Below are 22,871 nucleotides of genomic sequence, written 5' to 3' on the forward strand. Positions count from 1 at the left end.
GAGTAGATGCATTCATTTAGTCATTCCTCCATTCATTCAAAACTTATTTATTAAGACTGTGCCACAAGTCCTGTGAATTCAGGGGTGAACAAGACACAGTTCATGACTTCAAAGAGCTCAAGTTTTATTGAAAGAGACAGAAGGAGTGGTTAAAACCCAGCAAGAGTGGCACAGGGGCTCCAAGGTGGAAGTGGCCAGGACACCTGGGGGAAGGACTGAGAAAAGCTTCATTGGAGAGGTGACTTAAAGCTGCTGCTCTTGGGGATCCTTCCAGGCACTACAAGGCTTTCCTTCTAGAGAAACAAATTTTGGGTCAAAATAATAATCTTTTAAGGAACTGTCCACAAAGGAGCAGGCTCCCCTGGAAGGCACCTCCGGTGGGAGGAGCTTCTAGTAGGACCGTGACAGGTGCCAGCTCTCTGGGATTCCTTCCAACTGTGGGATCCCAAGAGCCTCCGCAAAGGGGGACCAGAGTCCCTTTTCCACATACATGTGGAGAGTTAATTCACACTTAAATTCACTGGGAGAAGCAGCTCTGGTGTGAATCTTTCACCCCATATCCAGTTGAATCTCACGCACAGACTCCCTGAGCCATCTGAGGCGACAAGCAAAAGGCATGCAAAGGAAACCGCTCAGGTGTCATAATTACTTTTATTCTATCTCCCACCAGTCATGGACAGAGAAGGTGAGGCCTGGAAAAGATTACACTTGTGTCTGAGGATGTGTCTGTCCTCAGACACTGGGAGGAAACCCCAGGGTGGGAGGGGTACACAGGTGGTAAACAGCAGGCAGGTAAAACAGTGTCCGAGAGATCCCATGATGGTTGGTTTGACTGGGAGGTCTGGAAAGGTCAGAGGGGAGCCAGGAATGGAAGCCTGTCCATACTCCTGCCACAGGGCCCTCTGCTTCTCCCAGGCAGAACTAGGCCCTGCTCTTTCTCAGGCAGCCACCAAGGGGCAGCAAAGTGCTGGTGTGAAACCCCAGCCCAGCGGGAGAGCTGACAGCCTTGGGACTTGTTCCAGGTCCGCCTGGGAGAGGTGGAGCCTTTCTGAGTAAGAGTGTCTGTCTGATCCTGACTCCCCTGGGAGGAAGAGCAGAGGATGGAAGAACCAGGGTTCCTGAGGCTTTCCCAGGCCATACAGGAGGAGGCAAGCATGCATCTAGGAATTGATGTGGAAGTCTAGGGACTTGGATGTGCCTCCCTGGTCCCCAATCTGCAATCCCCAGGACAGAATCCCTCCATCTGTCTTCCCCACAGTAGGAAACCTTTGACCTCACATCAGATGGTCAGATTCCTGGCTGCTTCCAGCTTTATGAAACCCAACCTAACTCTTCCTGGGCCCAGTCCCACCCCTGCCAAAAATGTCAGGAAGCAGCAGGTCCCCTCCTCCTCTGCAGCTTGTGACACCAGCCCATTTTAGGTTTCTCAAGTTTCTCATAATCCTGCATTCCTGTTCCCCTGCCCTTCCTCCTTCCAAGACCCATCCAGGTGTTCCTGGGCTCCTCAGCGCTCAGGTGCAGGTGGAATGCTGGCGCCTCAGCCCTGGCTCTGCCGCCAGCTCAGTGTGCCCCGGACCCCTCTCAGGACCCAGAGTAGGAGACTTTGCAGCATACTCTGCTTTATGATGGCCCTGAGCTGCCCCTTCATGTTTATTGCCAAGGGCTTTCCTCCTACCCTGCCCCCCACTTTTGGAGCATGGCCTCGGATAAGCTTCTCAAATCCTAGTTTCTGCATAAATTGTCCTGGGAAGACAGGACTTGAGGGAGTGGATTCTGAGAAGCAAGACCAAGGCTTAGGGCAAGGCAGGGCAAAGGGAGGAGTTCTGACCCCTGAGAGCTGGGGCAGGAGATCAGGAGAGGAAGAGAAGGGGCAACAGGATAAGGGAGTGAGTGGAAATGAGTGTTCTGGTGCCTCTCCTGTGACACCGTGGTCATGGTCTTCCTTCTTGCCGATAGCAAAGGTGAATCACAGACAGCAAGAGACATTCCCCTAATACTGTGAGGCAGTGAGGCTGGGAATCAGATACCAGAACCCAGCCTTCCAGCTTGTGTCCAGAAGGTGGAAACCACAGAGTGAAAAACTCATGGTGGTAGTGGGAGGGGAGATGGAAGGCCAGGGATGGCACCAAGGACAACAAATCTCTAGTGACACCAGGACCTGACCACCACACAGCCTCATTCCAGCCCCACCCAGTCTGTTAGCTACACTACCTTGGGCTCATTGCCAAGCCCCTTGATCATTCTGCCATGGGGATGTGCAGAGCACCACCTTCGTGGGATGGCTGAAATGAATTGATTTAGGGCAATACACAGTAGGCATCTCACCCATCCTCACAACTGCCTTTATCTCACACACAAACACCACCATCGCTTCTTGGTTCCTTATCTCCTCAAGTACCCAAGATGTAACAAAACTTTAAATGCTTATGCAATATTTTTTGAAAGCTGGAAATAGGAAGGGTGGGGAGGGAGGGGCTGGGAACGCAGACAGTTTACCTAGTCACCCTCCCCATAGGCAAACAGGTCCCTCAGCATAGGAGGTAAGAGAGGTATCTAGAGGGAGAAGAACCCTTCTGAACCTCCCTGACCCCACCCAGTAACTTTCCACTGGCCTGGAGTCGCACGTGCTGGCTGCACTGGCTGCACGTTCCCCCAGGCATGGGCTCCTGGTCCCCTCCCCAACAGGGCCTTGCAGGGGGCTGGGTGGCTGACGCACTCCCTGCCTGAGATCTCAGCCGCCTAGAGGCTGATAAGGAGACCTGGCCTCATCACATGGGACCAGCTGGAGAGACTGGACCTGGCTGGATAGCTTCCAAATTGGAGAGATGGAGAGATAAGGAGTGGAGGGGCTTAGGGGCTCTGTATTGAGTGGCCAGAGAAGCTAGGGAAGGGGGCATGGGCACAGCCAACTAGGCCACAGGAGGCCTGGCTAGGGATACATACGCCAGCAAATGGTATTAGATGGGGGAGGGTTTAAGAAATAAACTGTGTGGAAAGGCCCTGTGGAAGGGCTGGGGGCAGGGTAGGATTCCCTCCAGATGGGGCCGGCTCAGTTAGAATAACCCTTCCTCCCTCGGAACATCCAGCCCTCTAGGGCAGGAGCACTCAGTCTCAGGCCTGTGGGAGCATCCTGGGTAGCCGAGAGAAGAGGGTGAGAGGAATAGGTCTCAGTCCCGCCAACCCCACAGGCCTCCCAGGGGATGCAGGTCAGGGTGAACTGGTGGGACTACAGAGCCCAGACCTCCCAGTTGGCTGCCCTGTGCCCCCCTCCCTTGAGGCCCATGACAGGCCCCCACGTAGGAGCAGGGCTTCCTGCTCCCACCACCTGCCTCAACAGTGCTCTGTCATGACCCAGGAAGGTAGATGGCACTGCCTTCCTATGTGTCTCTGGGTGCTCGTGGCCCCAGGGTTCCAGTCCCTAGAAGAAGCCATTAGCCCCAGAGCTAAGAGAAGACGGGCAGCCTGGGACAGCCATTCTGTCTACCCACATCCCCTCCACCACCCTGCAGAGCGCCCTCACCTCCTCTCCTAGCCATCCCCTGACCCCTTTCCTTACAAAGCCTGGCCTGGAAGGAAAGAGAAGAGAGTGTACTGGGCACAGGAAAGTGTGCCCCAAGGTCACACTGCTGTGGCAGCATTAGGAAGAATCTTGGGGGGGGGTTAGGCCTCAGCCAGGGGCCTCTCCTGCTGGAATCCTGCTGGATCTCCTCTCACTTGTCCCTTGGGTCCTCAAACCCAGAGGAGCCTCCAGCCTTGATGGACCCAGTCTGGGAGACATAACTGGGGGGAAAGGGCAGCACAGGGCATGGTGTGACTTGGTTTTGCAGGGCCCCTGACGGCATGGATACAAACTACAGAGGTTGAGGACGAGGGATGGGCTGAGGGAGTGAGCAGGCTGGCCACAGGCTGGGCTGGCAGCTAGTTTATGTCTGGGCTTACAGGAGCATAGGGAGGGTCAGAGGGCCAGCAAGGGAGCATTCTCTGAAGGAAGGGGTGGCAGGAAGGGTTCCTCATTCCCGGCTGGTGCCAAAAAGCTGCAGGAAGAAGGTGAAGATGTAGATGATGTCTAGGTAAATGTTGAGGGCTCCAAAAATATACTCCTCGGGGCTCAGCGTGTGACGTCGGTTACCCATCAGCAACTGAGTGTCAAATGCCAGGAACTGAGGGAAGGGGAAGAGACAGGAGAAGTCAGAAGGTTTAGTTACTGTGGCACTGCTCAGGGGAGCCCCACCCAGGCCCACCCCTGATTTTGTTACTGTTGCTTGCTGCCTGACTGCTCAGTGACCTTCCTGTGACAGCCCAGAATCTGGAACTTCCCCAACACTCTCTGTCCCCATCACCTATTAACTGAGCACCTACTATGTGCCAGGCATAGGGATACAACAAAGAACAAAACAAACAAGATCCTTTACCTCTTAGAGCTTCAAGTCTAGTGGGAAGTAATTGCTAGTATGAGTGTAACCAAAGCACAGAGTGCTGTTTACAAGAAACCTGACCCTGTGTGAGTGTGGCAAGAAGTTAGGGAAGGTTTCCTGGAGGAGGGGACCCTAAGGGACCTTGAAGCTGAGTCCTAATCTTCTTGCCATTCAGGGCCCTGCTCTTAGTTAGAAGATAAAGAAATGCTTTAAGAAAGAGCGAGGAGCCCTGGCCAGTTTGGCTCAGCGGTTAGAGCGTTGGCCTGCGGTCTGGAGAGACCCGGGTTTGGTTCCCGCTAAGGGCATGTACCTCGGTTGCAGTTTGTCCCCGGCCCTGGTTTGTTGTGCGGGTGGCAGCCACTCGATGTGTCCCTTTCACATCGATGTTTCTCTCTCTCTCTTCCTCTCTCTCCCTCCCACTCTATCTGTACAAAAAATGGAAAAATGTCCTCAGGTGAGGATAAAAAAAAAAAAAAGAAAGAGCGAGGAGAGAATGAACACTTATTAGGTGCTTTGTAAACATTAGTCTGCTTTGTCTTAATAATGTCCCTACTGAGTAGGGATTCTATTATTCCCAGAGATAACCAGAGCCCAGAGATGTTAAGTATGAGCCTAAGGTTACACAACTGGGAAATGGCAGAGCCAGGATTTGAACCTCAGCAGGCCTCCTCCAAAGCCCTCATGTTTAACCATTCTGCTCTTCTGCCTACAGAAAGCACCAGGATTTGTGCCCCCTGCCAGGAAACAGGATCTCACCAGGGCACCTTCTTGGCCTACTGGACTATGAACAGTTATTCCCTTAGAGATGGCTCCTCTCTGCCACCCTGCTGCTCCCTACCAGGCCCTCCCACTGTCTGCAGTAACTCCTCCAAATAGCTTTTCTCTGGGGTCCCAGCATATGGAGCAGAACCCCTCAAGAAGTAGCATATAAAATCTGACAGGCATGGTGTACTTTTCTGGGAGAAAGAAGCCAAAAAGTTCCACCAGTGTTTCAAAGGTTATGAACCACTGATCCACACGGGACTGGAATTCTTTAAATCGATTCACATTCTTGTTAACTGGGCTGTTCCCGGCTCTTCCATTACTTGTATGTGGCCCTGTATTCCTTGGGCCTTCTGAAACATTCATTACACGATAAATATGCACAGGGCAAGGGCTGGTGCCAGCGACCTGCTGAGAGCTGCAGACAAGGGGGAACACAAATGCCTGCCTTAGGGGGCTCACCACTTAGTGGGGACTCTAAGATGAGTACAATAAAACCTAGTGATTTCCATAATTAGGGCTGTTTGTGTAGGAGGAAGTGTCCCAGGAGAGATAACACTTAACCAGGGCTTTGAAGGATGAGTAGGAGTTTGCTAGACTGAGAAGGCATGCTGTGATGAGTGAGGAATTCAGTGTGGCAGAAGCAAGGGTGAAGGGGATGAAGAGAGGGGCTAGCTTGCACTTTACCCTGGAAGCCAAGACCCAGCTCCCTTTCCTTCACCCCAGACACCGACTCCCTGACTCTAGGACCCAGGCTCCTTGGGGTTGCTTTAGGTGCAGCCCCATAGAAGCCTGTGTGGATCCTTGCCCTGGTGCCAATGCCCCCAGTGCACACGGAGCAGAGGCTCCAAATGGGAGCAACCTCAGCAAGTGGGACATTGAGGCACATCACCCTCAAAGGTAGGGAAGTGAGGGGTGATTATGAATGCAGGCTTGAAAGTCAGACTGGCTGGATTCTAGTCTTAGCTCCACTACTCATTAGTGGTGGGACCTTGGGCAAGGCCTTTGGTCTCTCTGAGCCTGTGAGTCCACAATGGTAAAAGGGAGACAGTACTTTCCTCCAGAGGTTGTTGTGACAGGGAGATAATGCATGCAAAGCACCTGGCACGGTGCCCGACATATGGTAAGCACTTAATGAATGGTAGCTATTAATGTGGTTTTATTGTTATTGTCTGCAGAAGGAGAGGTGTCCTCTTGAGAACATGTGTACTCCGCTGCTGAGCCTCCAGTGTCTCCTGCGGCTCATCGAGGAGGCAGAAATGTTACTAGGGAAGCTGTGTGGCCTTAGGAGAAAGAAAATGGGGAGCCATAGCCAGGGCTGAGAAGGCCCTGTGCAAGGTATATCAGCCTCTCTGAGCTCAGCAACACCGAGGAAAGGGCATGTGAGAACACAGGGCTGGAGCTGGAACACCTGGGTTTGCTTGCTGGTTCCATCCCTCAGTAGCCATCATCCATCTGACCTCAGTGTCCTTATCTATAAAACAGGACAGCAGTAATGACCACACCAAGTGTGGGTTTGACAGTGTATGTGGCATCAACTATTATTATTCCTTAGTATCATCTCACTCCATTCTAGCCTTCTTCTAAATTTGATTTGGATTTTCAAATGCATTTTCCCTCTGTAGAGAGAACAAACAAGAAGAGGGGCCAACCCCAGTGCTACAGGCTGCTTAGCAGTCACGGCTGCCAGCAGAAGTTAATAAATTGCTGATCTAGCTTATCAATCAGTAGCTTGCTTGGTTGATTGCCCAGAGCCTGGTCACCCCTGGGTGAGCTAATGAAAATAAATCTCTCAACTTATAAGGCTGAGACCTGACCAGGTGTGGGGGTGGCCCCTCCAAAGAGCACTCACCTAGGAGGCCTCTCAGAGTAGCCAGCTGGCTCCTCTCTTGGAGAAAAGAGGAATGAAATGATTTCTGCTCCTGTCCTTGGCCTATGGCCATGGATGCTTATCTATGTGGTGCTCTGTGGGATAGCTTATTCCAAATTCAGTCCCCCTACCTGGTACCACCCATCACTGCAACCTCATGCCTGTGAATCAACTGAAGGCTTTTCATCCATTTATTCCCAGCAGTATTTATTGAGCATCTATTATATTCTAGGGAACTTGCCTTTAGAGAAGTCACAGTCTAATGAGAGCAAAAGACATCATCAGAGATTACATTATGCGCAAGCATTCATTATAGGGGAAAGTTACCCACTAATAATCCCCCTGGGTGATAACAAGCATTGCTGACTAATGTGTTGGTTGAGAGCAGGTATCTTGATTACAGTTAACATCTTAGCAGCTACGATCTCAGATGAGAACTAAAAACTGGGTTAACCACTAACGCCTAAAAGGAAGCAGGTACCTGAGTTGGTAGCCAGCTGAAGACAAGATGCTGCCGGAGGAGCACATGGGACTAGGCTGCTATTAACTGAGGTCTGAATAGTCCTTTTACACACTATTCTTTTATCTCATCTCACTCACCCAATTTGTCTTAGGAGGTGGGTGTTATTGTCACTATTTTACATGTGAAGAAAGGAGTCTCAGAGCTGGTGACTGACTTACTGATAGTCATTTATCTAGTGCTGGAACCAGATGACCTGTCTCATTCTGATGGAGATGGGGGTAGGGTGGGCTTGCAAGGAGGAAGGGGGCATGCACAGAGGCAGAGGAGCCAAAGCAAACTTTCCTGGTTCGCCCTACTGGCTAGCATTGGGCCTGGTCAGGGTCCCTGGCCACACACTTGGGTTGATTCTGCTGTGTCCAGGACTTGGGCTTAGAGCTGTTGTTCTCCCAGGGGTGAGGCTGTGAGGGAGCATGCCAGGGAAAAGCCAGCTCGGAGCCACCAACAAACAAGCACTGAATACAAAAAGCTGGGGTTGCAATGTGTTGAATCAGCGTAAAAGGTAACACATGGACTGTGTCCATCCTACAGAAATGCCAGCAGGAGAGCGCAGAGCGGCGTGCCCGCGGCCGTCCTCTGCAGCACGCTTCTAACGGCGAAACACTGAAAAGCGCCCCAAACTCGATCAGTGGGGGCCGCGTGAAAGAAACTGTGGGCAACAATTCTGAGGCAAAAACATCTCTGACATATACTATCATAAGAAAAAAGCAAGTTGCAGAGAAATCTATATCAGGTGATCCCCTTTTAAGTTAACGGAGAAATCTTATAGGAGCCTATGTAGTAAATATCTATAAAACATATATAGAAAGGTCTGGAAGGATATTGACCACAGTGGTTACCACTGGGGAAGGCAGTAAGGGACATGGTCAAAACAATGTTTACGGTACCTATGTTATTTAAGATTTTAGCCCTGGCTGGTGTGGCTCAGTTGGTTGAGTGGTGTCCTGGTGAAGGTCACTGGTTCAATTCCCAGTCAGGGCACATGCCTGGGTTGCAGGCTCGATCCCCAGTGGGGGATGTGCAGGAGGCAACTGATCGATGCATCTCTCTCATCCATGTTTCTCTCTCTCTCACCTTTTCTCTCTCTAAAATTAAACTAAACTAAAAAACAATAAGATTTAAAAAATAAAATATATGAATAAATTTTTTTAAAAAAAGATTAGAGTTACACAAAAGAAGAGTTGGTGAACTCCCACCATAAGCCCCAGTGATAGGTGTTGCATGATCACGTCCATCATGTAGCTGAGGAGACTGAGGCACAGACAGCATAAGTGATGTGCCCACTTCACACAGCCAAGAGGACAGCTCGTGTCTTCTGACCCCAAATTCCACTCTCTTTCCACCATATGACCCTGCTTTAGGGCATGGTGCGTGTGCGTGTGCATGTGTGTGTGTGTAAGGATAGAAGAGGTGGGAAGAGATGTGCAAACAGAGCTCATGGCCAAGAGCACTGCAGGCTTCCTGGGGGACACAGGGAGCTCGGCCCACCTGATCCTGCCACCACCTACCGGACTAGAGTGTGAGCCTGGGTGTTGGGGATTCTCTAGGAAGAAACACCAGCCTTAGGCCTTGTGCCCTAGGTTGAAATGCAGGTCAGGGTGAGAGAGGAGAGGTGCTGAATGGAGAGACCTGAAGTCCATTAGTGGCCTGAGGCCACTGGAACACATTTCTCTTGTCTTCACTGACCTGAGTGTCAAACTTGAATTGACACAGAACGCTGCACATAGCCCTGGGTCCTGGTATGCGTCTCCAGGTGGGCCACTGCAGGAACAGGCTCTGGCAGGCATGTGAGCCAGAAAGCCTAGCCCAGGAGAAAAGGGAAGCAGTGTACAAAGTATGTGAGAGAGCCCATGGGTGGTCCTATGAGGAAGGGCTCGAGTGTAATACAGTGCTCAAGAGCACAGACCTGGGAGTCACAGACCTGGGTTCAAATCTTGCCTCTGACCTTAGGCAATTGACTACTACTAATAAGTAATATTTATTGATCACTGGTGATGTGCCAGGCACTTTCTAAGTATTTTGCATATATTAATTCATTTTAAAGTTACAACAACCTATAAAGTACTATTATTATCTGCATTTTACAGATTTTAAAAATGGAAGCACAAAAAGGTTACTTGATTGAATCAGTCTACACAGCTAAGATGTGGCAGAGAATGGATCTGAGCCTGGGTACCCTGGCTTCAAAATCTGGTGTTCTGAATTACAAGGTTAACATATACAATAAGGGTTGAGAAACTACCATGTTCAGGTGCTAGGCTGTCTTCATTTTACTTTTTGCATATTATTTTATGTAATCATTACCCAGCCTTGTGAGAGAGTTTATATTAGCCCCGTTAAAAAAATTTTTTTCTTTATTGATTTTAGAGAGAGGGGAAGGGAGAGAGACAGAGATAGAAACATGGATGAGAGAGAACATCGACTGGCTGCCTCCTGCATGCCTCCCACTGGGGATTTGGTCCACAACCTGGGCATGTGCCCTGACTGGGAATTGAACCGGCAACTTTCTGGTGCATGGGTTGACGCTCAACCACTAAGCCACACTGGCTGGGCTATATTAGCCCCATTTTATTTTATTTGCATTTTTTAATCCTCACCTGAGGACATTTTTTTTTTTAATCCTCACTCGAGGACATTTTTCCATTTTTTGTTCAGATAGAGTGAGAGGGAGAAAGAGAAACATCGATGTAAAAGGGACACATCAAGTGGCTGCCTCCCGACCCAACCAGGGCAGGGTACAAACTGCAACCGAGGTACATGCCCTTAGCGGGAAAGTGAACCCAGGTCTCTCTGGACCACGGGCCAACGCTTTAGGAAGGACATTCTTTTTCTATTTATCATCAGATAGAGTGGGAGGAAGAGAGAGAAGGAGAGAGATACATCAATGTGAGAGAGACACACCAACTGGTCTCCTCCCCCAAGACCCAACCAGGGCTGGGGACAAACCGCAACTAAAATATGTGCCCTCGACTAAAATCGAACCCGCGACTCATTGGTCCAAGGGCCAAAGCTCTAATGACTGAGCCAAACTGGCCAGGGCTATTAGCCTGATTTTATTTAATTAAAAAATTTTTTTCTTGGACGGAAAGTGAGAGAGATAGAAACACTGATGAGAGAGAACATCGACTGGCTGCCTCCTGCATGCACCTCATTGGGGATTTGGTCCACAACCTGAACATGTGCCCTGACTGGGAATCGAACCAGTGACCTCTTGGTGCATGGGTCGATGCTCAACCACTAAGTCACACTGGCCGGGCTATTAGCCTTATTTTAAAGCTGAGGCAACTGAGGCAGAGAAGTCTTGCCCAAGGTCAAAGTGGTAAGAGATGAGCTTGGCCTTGAATGTGGTTTGGGTGGGATGTACGCGGCCACTCTACAGGCTCCCCGGCCCTTCTGACAGTGCCTCCTCCTGGCTCTGCTCTGAGAGCAGTGATTCCTCCCCTCCCTCCCTGCCCTGCCAGTGCAGATGCTCCTCTGCCCTGCTCCCCACAGGACCTCGGAGTCACTGTCTCCCTCAGTCCCCCACCTCCAGGGATAGGGAGAGAGGGGGCGCTGGGTCTCAGTGATGTAAGATTTGGTTTGAGCAGCACGTTGGTTCCTAGAATTAGCACTTCAGGAAGTAAAGTTGAGGTGAGGCCTGTGAGGGGGCACCTTTGGGTATACTTTCCCCCAAAGGAAAAATTACCAGTCAATCCACCCTCCCTGCTGCTCTGGAGGAATGTATGCAGTTTCCAGAGAGTTCGGATGAGGCATTAGGGCTGTTTTAGTAGCAGAGGGTGGGTGACAGAACAGAGAAGATTCTCACTGGGTCTTTCTGAGGCAAAAGGGCCTCTAAACTCAATGAAACAGATAAGTCTAAAATAAAATCACACCCTGCCATGTGTCTGTGTAGCTGTTTTTTCTTTTCAAAGTGTTTCTCTAATTTAAAGGAGGTAGGGCATATATCACGGCCCCCACTAGAAAAGCAGGGTAAGGTGTGGGGTGGGGTAGACTGAAGTCTCCTTTCTGATGCCTCAGTATCATGTCTGGGGACAGAGTCCCTGTTGGGCTGGATGGAAGTAACTGCTAAAAGCCTAGCCTCTGCGTGACAGAGGTTGAGAATGCCTCTCTGGTCCTCCTGCTGTGGGGGGAGACCACCTGAATGGTCCCTCTGGGGCCATCATCCCATCTGTGAAATGGACAGCAAGGTAAGCAGGGGAAAGAATGCTGGGCTGGGAGGAAATGGGGCTTGCACACCACTTGGCAGTTAACACTGTGTGTGTGTGTGTGTGTGTGTGATGTGTGGTGGTGTGTGTGTTATATCTGTGGTGTGTGTGGTGTGTGTGTGGTATGTGGTGTGTGTGGTGTGTGTGATGTGTGGTGGTGTGTATGTGGTGTGCGTGTTATATGTGTGGTGTGTGTGGTGTGTGTGTGGTATGTGGTGTGTGTGGTATGTGGTGTGTGTGGTGTGTGTGATGTGTGGTGGTGTGTATGTGGTGTGCGTGTTATATGTGTGGTGTATGTGGTGTGTGGTGTGGTGTGTGTGTGGTATGTGGTGTGTGTGGTGTGTGTGATGTGTGGTGGTGTGTATGTAGTGTGCGTGTTATATGTGTGGTGTGTGTGGTGTGTGGTGTGTGTGGTGTGTATGTGGTGTGTGTGTTATATGTGGGGTGTGTGTGGTATGTGGGGTGTGTGGTGTGTGTGATGTGTGGTGGTGTGTATGTGGTGTGCGTGTTATATGTGTGGTGTGTGTGGTGTGTGGTGTGTGTGTGGTATGTGGTGTGTGTGGTGTGTGTGATGTGTGGTGGTGTGTATGTGGTGTGCGTGTTATATGTGGGGTGTGTGTGGTGTGTGGTGTGTGTGTGGTATGTGGTGTGTGTGGTGTGTGTGGTGTGTGGTGGTGTGTATGTGGTGTGCGTGTTATATGTGGTGTGTGTGTGGTGTGGTGTGTGTGTGGTATGTGGTGTGTGTGGTGTGTGGTGGTGTGTATGTGGTGTGTGTGTGGTATGTGGTGTGTGTGGTGTGCGTGTTATATGTGGGGTGTGTGTGTATGGTATGTGGGGTGTGTGTGTGTGTGTCTGGGAGTGCTCTCTCTGGGCCTCAGTGCAGGGAGATCCCTGCCAGCTCTAAAAGCTCACGGTCTTGGCCCTCCTTTTCTTCCAGGGGCTGAGGGCAGGTGGCTCTGCATGTCCCCCAATGGTCAGGTTAAACACCCCGCGTTGGAGGCCCAGCACCTCTACAAACATATCATCTTCCTACTCAAGCTCCACTCATCTAAACACTATTGTGCTCTGAAGCATCTAGTACTGACCACACATGTTCTCCTTGCCAACTGTCCCTGGCTTTAGGACACTGCAGTGGCCTCCAAACGGGTCTCCCTCCCAGCCCCCAGCCTATCCCCACAGCTTCTCATTAATACTCCTAAAAGCACAGAGGCCAGGATGTTTCCCAAGGCCCTCAAACTGGCCGGGTGGGCAGGTAGACAGAGTTCTAGTCCCATTGGGCTCATCACCTAATTTCTAAAATCCTATGCCTAGTTTCTCCTTTAGACTTCTGGGCTTGGCCTCCAATTTAGGTGGCTGGAGATCCTACATAGTTTTTGGGCGTCCCCAAAGTCACATGAGCATGGAGACTCAGCCACAGCCAGAAACCTCTGGCCAGGCCCCCAGCCCCACCTGTTCTCTCTCCTCTCCCTAGCCTCCTGCTCTATTCCCCCCAGCCCAGCCCAGCCCTCAAGTTCCCCCACCTGACTTTCCATGAGCTTCTATACAAAAGTACCCGAGAGGGCACTAGAGGGGAGAGGAGGATGGGGCCACCCTGAGGTCAGTACCTTTTGGCTGACTCACCCACTTCTACTGGCATTTGGGTCTGGCGCCCAGAGGGTATGGGGTGGGGTGAGGCAGAAAACCCAAGCCTCTTGAGAATTCACCAAAGCTAGATGGGGTGAAGCCCATGAGGGGCCTGTTCCTCAAGGCTGAATCAGGACTCTAGAAACCTGGGCTCCCAACCCCCCAGTCTCAGTCTAGTCCAGCTGGACAGCCCTGCCCTCAGAAATGGCAGTCTTTCAGGGGAGGGGCTGCGATCTCTAGGAGAGAGAATCATCTGACTCTCAAAGCTCGTCCAAGACTCAGGCTGGTGGAGTGGGGGCTTGGTTCTCACCGGGGGTCTGGTCTTCCCCTTGACACTTCTCTTCACTCCTTCCTCACACATGCTCCCTGAGGCAGTGAGCAGGGCAAGGGCGTGTTAAGTGCTATCTTGTCATTTTTCTAGCTGTGGTGCAGGGAGGGCCCCTCACGGAGCTGAGAACTTCCCACCCGAAGGTAGGGGATGCCAGGATGAGCAGCGGGAGAGAGCAGGGTGCTGGGCACTGGTTCTGGGGATGGGTTGGAGCTAGGTGACCACAGATTCCACAGGACAGAACTGAAGCTAGACAGAGGGTCAGATTGAGGTCAAGGACTTTCTGAGTTGAGGGTTAATGGAAAGTCCCAGGAACTCAGTTCTTGTGGGGCTGGGCCTCTGAGGGTCTCTGCCCACTTGAAACTGAGGGCAGGGAGGGGAACAAGTCCAGTAGTTCTCCCATCACCTTCCACCTACCCCACGGGTCCCAAGGGACCTGCTGTACATCTCTCCTTTAACCCAAGTGAACTGAGGGCAGGGCAAGGAGCAGGGGGACACGTCACCTGCTCCTGTCCATTGTTTACATAACCAGGGCCTTTTGGTGTGTTGGTCTCCCAATGAGACATTAATGGTAATTAATTAGGTGCCGAGATTCCTCCTCCCCTGTGACTCACAAAAGATGGATGCAGCACTTAGTGAACCCTACAGCCGCTTTCTTTGCCCACTGACAGCAGCACCTCAGCCATGCCTCCCACAGCATCAAGGGGCACCTACTATGTGCCAGGCACTCTTCTAGGCATTGGGGATGCAGTGATAAACAAGCCGGACACAAGTCCCTGCCATCGAGGAATTTACATTATGTTGGAAGAAGACAAATGAGAAACAAATAAAAAAATATTGAGTCTGTCAGGATGAGAAGTGCTATGGAGAGAAATAAAGCAGGGTGAGGAGTAGGGAGCAGTGTGTGTGTGTGTGTGTGTGTGTGTGTGTGTGTGTGAGTTTCTATGGTGATGGGAACGATCCAATAGAGAGGGAAATGATGATGCAAGGTTGGGGGGACAGTTACTGTAGAGACCTCCTAGCCTCCCCCAACTCCAAGACAATAGGAGTTGTCCTCTTTGAGGAGGACCACAGGGCACTGGAAATGGCACCAGGCTGGGCACAGGACACCTGGGTCCAGTCCTAAATCTGCCTATTGCTGGCAGTGGGACTCTGTACCAGCCCTTCAACACCCAGAGCTTCAGATGTGGAAATCGGGTCTTATAACATCAGCACTGCCTTTCTCCCTGGGTTGAGGGGAAAATTCAATGAGGTAATAAGTGTGAAAGTGCTTTGTTAAAAGGTAAAGGGTAGAACAGCTGGTTGGAGTTATTTTTACGAGTCTAATAGCACAAGGGATTATTAAACAAATTTAAGAGATTATTGTTCATCTGGCCCTACTGGTACCGACAGCCTCCCATGTAGCCCACACCCTTGTTGTAACCTGATCCACATGAGCCAAGTGAACTCCCCAACTCTCCTCTACCCATCATGTTCGCCCTCCTGCACTCTGCCCTGCACTGACCCCTCTTCTTCCATTCATCTTTGGCAAACCCTGGCTACCCTCTCAGGCCCAGCAGGCTCTCTCCTTCTGGTGTGACCCTCCCTCTTCCTCTCCTCCCTGCAGATTCCCCACCCCATCCTCCTAGTCTAAACTTGTCTTTAGCACCTACTGCCGGGAGGAAAGTGCGCTGGTCCAGGAGCCAAGAGAAGTTAGTGTCTTAGGGCGACCAACCACCCTGGTTTGCCCAAGATTTACAAGGTCGCCCAAGAAGTGGGTCTTTCAGTGCTAAAACGGAGAAAGTTCTGGGTAAACTGGGATAAGCTGACCAAGGCCACACCTAGTTAATATGCCATCATCTTGCCAGGAAACCTGGGACAAGTCCCTTAACTTCTTTAGGGTTCAATGTTCTCATCTGTAAAAGGAAGGGCTCGGAGTTTCACTAGATCCCCTTTTAGTCTCTTCCAATCCTCAAGTTCTGAGCCTGGAGGTCATTTACTCATTCCATGGATATTCACTGAGTGCCGCCATGTGCCACACTCTGTGCTCTTCCTGTTGACTGTGGCATCCTGGGCACACGGCACAGCACCTCACACGGAGTAAGTGCTCAATAAAGACTTGTGGGAATGAATGAATGAGCTGACCACACCCCCATTCCTGGTTTGATCTCAATCCAAAACGTCTGCTCATAGATCTGACTTCCTTAACCCCCCATTTCTGCTTCTCCAATCTATCACCCACAAGCCTCTGGAACCTGTGGCTAAGCCCAGAACTCTGGCCAGACTGAGTTGAATTGAACACTCCAATGAGGGAGGGGAGTCTGGTGACTGCTCCTGCTGGCAGCAGATGTTTACCCTGGACCCCCCCCCCCCAAGAGATGTCACCCACATGGGCTTATCCCCCTGGGTGGATCCTGCAGCACCAACACATTCATGTTTGGAGCCCATCTGAGCAAAAGGTCTGTGTTGGGTGCTCCAAGTGGATGCCTGCCTGGTCACCTTCTGTCCCCTGGGCATCTGCTTCCAGCCACCTGCTCCTTTTCCCAGCTAGCCAGTGGGGCTCTGGGGCCAGACTATCAGTTTTCAGCCTGGCCTTACCATTTCCTGACATGCTGGATGACCTTGGATAAGTTATTTAACCTCTCTGAGCTTCGGGTTCCTCATCTTAATTTGATAACAACAGAACCTATTTTGTAGTTATGGTGAGGATGAAGTGCGCATGGAGAGCTTTCAGAGGAGAACAGAGCAAGTGCTCAGTAAGTGCTCGCTGTTATTGTTATCGGATCACAATCACTGCCATCAACACTCCAAGTTGGGTGGGAACAGTCAAGAACAAGCTCAATCTAAGTGTTCTCTCACAGGGCACTTGGAATCTCCTTTGCCCCTAGAAGCCTTTCCAGATGACCCCTAGGAGAGCAACAAGTAACAGTCCATGTGGCCAGAACACCTTCACTCTCCCACCCCACGAGCAGCACTGGTTGTCCGTTCCCAGGAATGAGGGGTACCTCTTCCCAGCTCTGTCTAAAGCTTCAGTCCTGTTGTTACAATCTTCCTCCCTGCTCTGCCCAGATCAGCTGGTCTGTCTTGGAGACCAGAGAGAATTCCTAGACCTCAGCACTGAGCCCTGCCCTGCCCCAGATGCTTCACAGGGTTCGGAGAGGAGGACTGTGAGGAAGGCAGAGATGGTGGAGGGCCTGGGGAGATGATCAGAGGCTGAGTAGGAGGGGCCCCTCGGGAGCCACACTTACCAATGTAAATACGCCTGCTCCCAGCGCCGCATACACTGCGTGGAGCCAGGGCACCTACAGGGCAGATGCAGAACGGCTTAGGGAATGGCAGACCGGACAGTGGGGCAGACAGGCAGGGATGGGGGCTCAGTCCAGAGAATTCCTCACTCCCACCACCTTCCCCAGAAATCCCTAAGAAGTTCCAGGTCCCCAACAGAGATCCCTGATTCTCTGTGTGTTCAGGGTGGGTGGGGGAAGCCCAGGATAACAGTGATCACGGAGGGCCTGGCAGGGAGCGCCCAACCTGACTGGCACTTGTTCCTGCCACACAGCCCCAGGCTCAGGCAGCATCAGAGTGGGCCTTGTTGGGGTCCTGTCATTTTCCCAGCCTGGGGTTGGCCTGAGGCTGCTCCTTCCTCCTTTTTCTGTACAGGGTCTGCCTGTCCCTCTGTGGGGAGTTCCCAGGCTCTACCTGTACGGGTAAGAGGCTCAGGTGGAAGGGGACCAAGACTTGCCCCCAGGGGAAGGTGGGGTTCATCTGGAATTCCTGCCAGCTGTGCAGAGGCTGGGGCAGCCTTCTTCCCAGTCTCAGCCCCCCAGGTCACAGGGGTACGTGCGGAAACCCTGTGGAAACCCTGTAAGAGGTACCCCATTATCTGCGCCCTCTGTAGGGCCTTCCCTTAGAAGATTCCTGGAAGCACAGGCATCCCAGCAGCCTGACTTGGATCAATAAAGGGCTCTTTGAAGCTCTGGGGCCCCTCCCTGTACTCCCCTATCCTAGATACATAGAGGGCCCCAGGCCAGCTCAGGCCCCTCCCTTCACTAACCGGATCCGGGAAGTGCCAAGGAAGTCCCAGTACCAATCCAGCTGTCCTGGACTGGGAACAACACCTTGGGGGCTGGGGCTGAGCTTGAGGGGCTGGGGAAATGGGGCCCAGGAATGCTGCTCCCAACCTGGCAGGAAAGAGGTGGGGGCTGACCAAATGCCAAGGGGGGCAGGGGCAGGTATGAGCATGGAGCCTCCAACAAGGGCCAATAATTTAGCTTTATCTCTCAGGTTCCCAGGATCAGAACCTCAGATCCTCCTGTGATGCCCTCAATCTGCACCCCTTTCCATCTGCAGAGGCCTCAGTACCTAAAATGGGTCACTGAGCCCTGGGAAGTCCTAGCTGGATTTCCCAGGGCAGACTGGACACTTGTAAAATAGCTGAGATCTGGCTGGCCTATGGATGCTCCAGGGGTGGAGGTAGGCTCAGGGCCAACTGTCATAACCCCCACCTGCCTGGCTGCTCAGAGTCTGCCCCTGTGGACTTGGCTGATCCCCAGGAGCCCCAAGAGGCCCTTCTTCAGGACCCCTCTGGGTCTGGTGGCCCCATGGAGTTCCAGAGCTCCCTTCCCTGAAAAAATGTAACTGCTCCGTGGCACACTCCCCACTAGCCACACCTCCTCCTAAAGGGGAGGATGAGAAAGGTGAAGCCGGATGTGGCTCATGGAGCAGGCAGGTGCCCAGGCCTGCTAAGAAAGTCCTCCTTGTTGGTGTGCTTACACTGCCAACAAACCCAGGGCAGGTGCCAGGAGGGGCTGGACAGAATGGCAGGCTGTGAGCCTTTGGCTCTGGGCCCTCCCTGGAGGGTGTGGGAGGAAACAGCAACCTCTGGCTGGCAGGCCCCTCTCCCTCCCCATGGGGCCTGCTGGGAGCCCCCAGACTCACGTATTGAAAGGGCAGGAGAATGGCCAGGATGAGTCCACTGAAGAAGAGCGTCATGAGCAGCACGAAGAGCACACCCTGGCAGGAGGTGAAGTCAAACTGCAAGGATGAGGAGGGGTCAGTGCCAGGGTGAGGCCCATACAGTAGACCACCATCCAGTGCTCACCCCAGAACCCAGCATTCCTTCCCCATCACCTCTTCCAGGTGGCCTCTCAGACCCAGCTGACCCCCCTTTATCTCTCACCAGCTAGGGATCGAAGCTTAGAGGCCCCACTCAAGCTCCCTGTCCACAGGCCCCAGAGCTGACCTTGGTCTGGAAGCTGAAGACGGTGACAGAGAAGCAGACGAGGGCCGTGATGCTCAAGCACAGCAGCACAGAGGTGGTGTTGTAGTAACTGCAGGAGCACAGCCCAGGGGTCAGTTTCCAGCAGGGCTTCTAGCTGCAGCCTCACAGTACTCACCTTGGTCTCCTCTATCTCCCATCCCACCCCACCAACCTTGCCAGATCTTAGACGCACTGTCCAGCAGAGTGTATGGGGAGAGGGTTCTAGGCCAATGTTTCCTGCCTGCCTGGATCCCCTCCCTCATTCAAATGCTCCCAGGAGGATGGAGTTTGGTGAGTCCCTGGCTCTAAGCCTGGCCTATGACCCCGTAAGGCCCCCTCCCCTACTACCTGTCCCCTTTACCTGGACAACATCCCGGTGAGGTAGGCCATGGACAAGGTCTGAAAGGAAAAGCAGAAATGCTCCAGGACTCAGACTTTGGAGTCCAGACACTTTCAAGGTCCAGCCTGGGTCTCCACCCTGACAGGCCCTTCAACTCTGAGTCGGCTTCGCTCACACACACATTTACTTCTCGGAGCTGGGTCTGAAGGCAGCGTCCACAAGGCCTCACACCAGCTCCGCTGTTCTTCCATTTGCAGCCCTGCTCTGCCCCCCTTCCCAAGACCCCCACTCTCACTATCATAGCTCTTGGATACCCCATGCAAACCTCTTAAAAACAAAATCACAATAAAAATCACAATAAAAAGTGGATGGAAGTCGGGGTGGGGGGGAGAGGGTGGGATGTCTTTGTGAAAGAAGTGGGGTGACTGGATACAGACAAAGGTGTGATGAAGACCGGGAGGACGGGAGCAGGGTGGAGGGGTTCAATTGGGGGAAAAGGGAGGGAGAGCTATAATATTTTAAATAATAAAGATAAATTAAAAATTTTTTTTTAAAGAAGTGGAGTGAAAGTACCCCTCTCCCCCAGTGACCTCACTTTAGACATACCCAACTTAGACTTCCTGGCCCTTGACACCCACCCTCCTTCCCTCCTCCCTCCATCCACTCAGCATCTGTCCTCAGCCACCCCAGATCACTTACGAAGATGGTCAGGAGAATCAGGTTCCAGGGGAAATATCTCCTGTAAGGCAAGCCGCTGCGTTCAGAGGAGTGTGGGGGGTGCCAGCAGCTACAGGCTGAGTCACCCCTACAGGGAGGGGGATCTCTGCCCAACTCACTTTTTGGAGCCTTTCTTTAGCCACTTAACCATGTGCCCCTATCTGTCTGTCCACCCTCCTCCTACTTCAGAGTAAAGGAAGGAGGGGCAGGCCTACATGATGGAGCCCAGAGAGGGATGGGGCCCTCTTCGGGGTGCACAGCACACTGGTGGCAGGTAGGACTGGGGCCAGAATGTCCAAGTTCCTGCTCATATTCCCACAAGTTGCTCCTCCAGCCATCATCATACCTAGGTCCGGAACAGCAGGCCAGGGTCAGGTAGGTCACAAAGAATACAATGCTGTGGAAGACAAGTGGGTGGCGAGTTAGCAGGTCCCCCGAGGCCTCTCCATCCTGTGCCCGGCTCATCCCACAGGGCACTAGGCAGGGTGATGGGGCCTGGGGCAAGGCTATAATCACCCTAGAGCTTAGCAAGGGCAGGGTGGTGGTCCAATTCTAAAAGAGAGGAAGGAGAATAGGAAGAGCCTACTTCTAGAAATACTTGGGTGCCATGGGACAGCTGAGCACCCACCCAATCAATTCAAAGTGGCCTCCCGGGACACTATCTAATTATTTTGAAGGAAAAGCTCATTTTCTATGTGCTAGGCAGAGTGCTACATGCTTTATGAATATTAACTAATGCAATTCTCACATCTCTTTTTTAAAAATATGTTTTATTGATTTTTTTTTTTTTAGAGAGAGGAAGGGAAAGAGAGATAGAAACAACGATGTAAGAGAGAAACATTGATTGGCTGCCTCCTGCACACCCCCTACTGGGGATGGAGCCCACAACCCATGCATGTGCCCTGATCGGGAGTTGAATCAGGACCTCTGAGTTCATGGGACGACACTCAATCCACTGAGCCACACCAGCCAGGCAGTCCTCACATCTCTACAAAGCATGCTTTTCACTTAACAGATGATGTACAGTGAGGTCAGGTGACTTGTCCAAGGTCATGCAGCTACCATGTGGCAAAGGCAGGATTAGAACCCGGGTGCTCTGACTCCAGAGTGCCAACCCCACACTGCCTCCTTCAGGCCCTTCCCAGACCTGGCACTCTCCATACAGATCTTGTTGGTTACTTTATTGTTGGTCTACCCTACCAGCAGGGGCAGGGGCAGAGCTCCTGTCTGTCCTGCCAGTGCCTGGCACAAACAGGAAGTACTTGTGGCATGGGTTTCTGGAACAGGTGGCTATGTCCAACAGGAGACTAGCAGGAGCTCAGGCACAACCCAGAGATGGGGACTGAGGACTGAGCATTTTCTGGAGAGCAGTGGAAGTGAAGGCCAGTCCAGGCAGTAGGAGAAGAGTGCTGAGCACCCAAGGGTGGGGTGAGCTCACACCTACCTCGATTGGTGCCACCACCAATGCATGGTCTCCAGCGCCCAGAAGGCTCTCAGCATGGCGCCTGCCATCCTTCCCCATCTGCCTCCTCGGTTCTCTCAGTCATCCTCCACAGCAGCAATTCCAACCATCCTCCCCAGCCCCAAAGCTCCCAGGCTCCCTCACTCTCCTGCATGATCTGGCCTGATGTGTCCCAGAAAGATTTGAGCTGAGTTGGGGCTCCCTTGGCTCCCTGCCTGCCACTTGCAATCATCATGTCCTGCATCTATGTGCCCTCTCCCTGTCCCTCTTCCCATCCCAGGCCAATGCCCCTGGCCTGGGCTCGGGGTCCCACACCCTCAACCGCCTGCCATCTCTTTTCCACCTTCCTACTGCTGCCTCTGCTCACATTAACCTTCTCAGATGTTTTCCATCTTTAATCAGCATCTCCAAGGATCTAGCTACTGCCACCTTAGCCAACTCACAGCCAAGCTTCTTGAAAAAGTTCCCTCCACGCACTGTCTTCTTCTCCATCTCCCAACACCGCTCCCCCATGCAACAAACCCAACCCCAGCTTCACTTAATGAGAGCTGGCTTGGCCATGTCACTATGACCTTGTTGAGTCCAACTGACACCTGTCAGTCTGCATCTTCCGACTTCTCCACAACATCTGCTCTCAGCATTGTTTCCTGGTTCCACAATAATACACTCTGGTTCCCCTCTCACCTCCCTGACCACTCCTCAGTCTCCTTCAGAGTGTCTCTAAATATGCCTCCTTCTTCCATGCACAGATCTTGTGGGGTAAGTCTCCTGGGTGGGCTCTTCCTGGGTGGGCTCACTCATCCACAGGCCTTCCTTTATCAGGCAAAAGCTCATGACTCACACACTTACGTTTCTGATCTAGATTTTCCTTCTCAACCTAAGACATTAATATCCAACTGCTCGCTGGACAGACATGGCTACTCAGAAACATACCAAACTCAGCAGGTTAGATCTGAACTCTTCCTCTTCCCTGCTCTTCTCCAGCATCCCCATTGCAGAAGACAGGCACCCTCCAAGTTACCCAGCCAGAGGCTTCAGCATCATCCTTAACTCTCACTGCCATGCCTCAGGAATCACCTGGACCCGCTGATCCTCCTACCCAGGCAGCTCTCAAATCTGTTCTCTCCATCCCCACTACCACCCCTCTGGGTGGGCACCTCTCTCCCTCTGGTCCCCCTGCCTCCAGCCCTGCCTTCCACCCTCCAAGCTACCAGCAGAGCCTATCATGGGACTCCGCTGTTTAAAAGTTCCAAAGACCTGGCAATGCCCTGCATGATCCACCCCTGCCTCCCTCTCCAGCCCATCCCTCACCACACTCCTCCCCTTCCCTCCGCACCTCACACTCTGCTTCTGCTAGAAAGGACCGACTGGCAAGGATGGCTGAGGTCTG

The 22,871-nt window shown here is 52.2% G+C and overlaps 1 protein-coding gene across 2 annotated transcripts in view; it reads right to left on the reverse strand.

The window, feature by feature from the left end:
* Positions 1 to 419: 419 nt before the first annotated feature.
* FAIM2 (Fas apoptotic inhibitory molecule 2) overlaps positions 420 to 22,871 on the reverse strand; it is a 33,561-nt gene continuing 11,109 nt past the window's right edge. Inside the window, exons 6-12 of one of the 2 annotated variants that reach the window (XM_036252981.1) lie at positions 20,366 to 20,416; positions 20,002 to 20,041; positions 19,324 to 19,361; positions 18,945 to 19,032; positions 18,641 to 18,736; positions 16,951 to 17,004; positions 420 to 4,160 (exon numbers count right to left, since the gene is read on the reverse strand). In XM_036252981.1, coding sequence (XP_036108874.1) covers positions 4,011 to 4,160; positions 16,951 to 17,004; positions 18,641 to 18,736; positions 18,945 to 19,032; positions 19,324 to 19,361; positions 20,002 to 20,041; positions 20,366 to 20,416 — 517 coding nt within the window. In that variant the 3' untranslated portion in view covers positions 420 to 4,010. The remainder of the gene's footprint in view (positions 4,161 to 16,950; positions 17,005 to 18,640; positions 18,737 to 18,944; positions 19,033 to 19,323; positions 19,362 to 20,001; positions 20,042 to 20,365; positions 20,417 to 22,871) is intronic. The other variant, XM_036252980.1, reaches the window with a different exon arrangement.

Source organism: Molossus molossus, unplaced genomic scaffold, assembly GCF_014108415.1.
Source record: "Molossus molossus isolate mMolMol1 unplaced genomic scaffold, mMolMol1.p scaffold_m16_p_10, whole genome shotgun sequence".
NCBI lineage: Eukaryota > Metazoa > Chordata > Mammalia > Chiroptera > Molossidae > Molossus > Molossus molossus.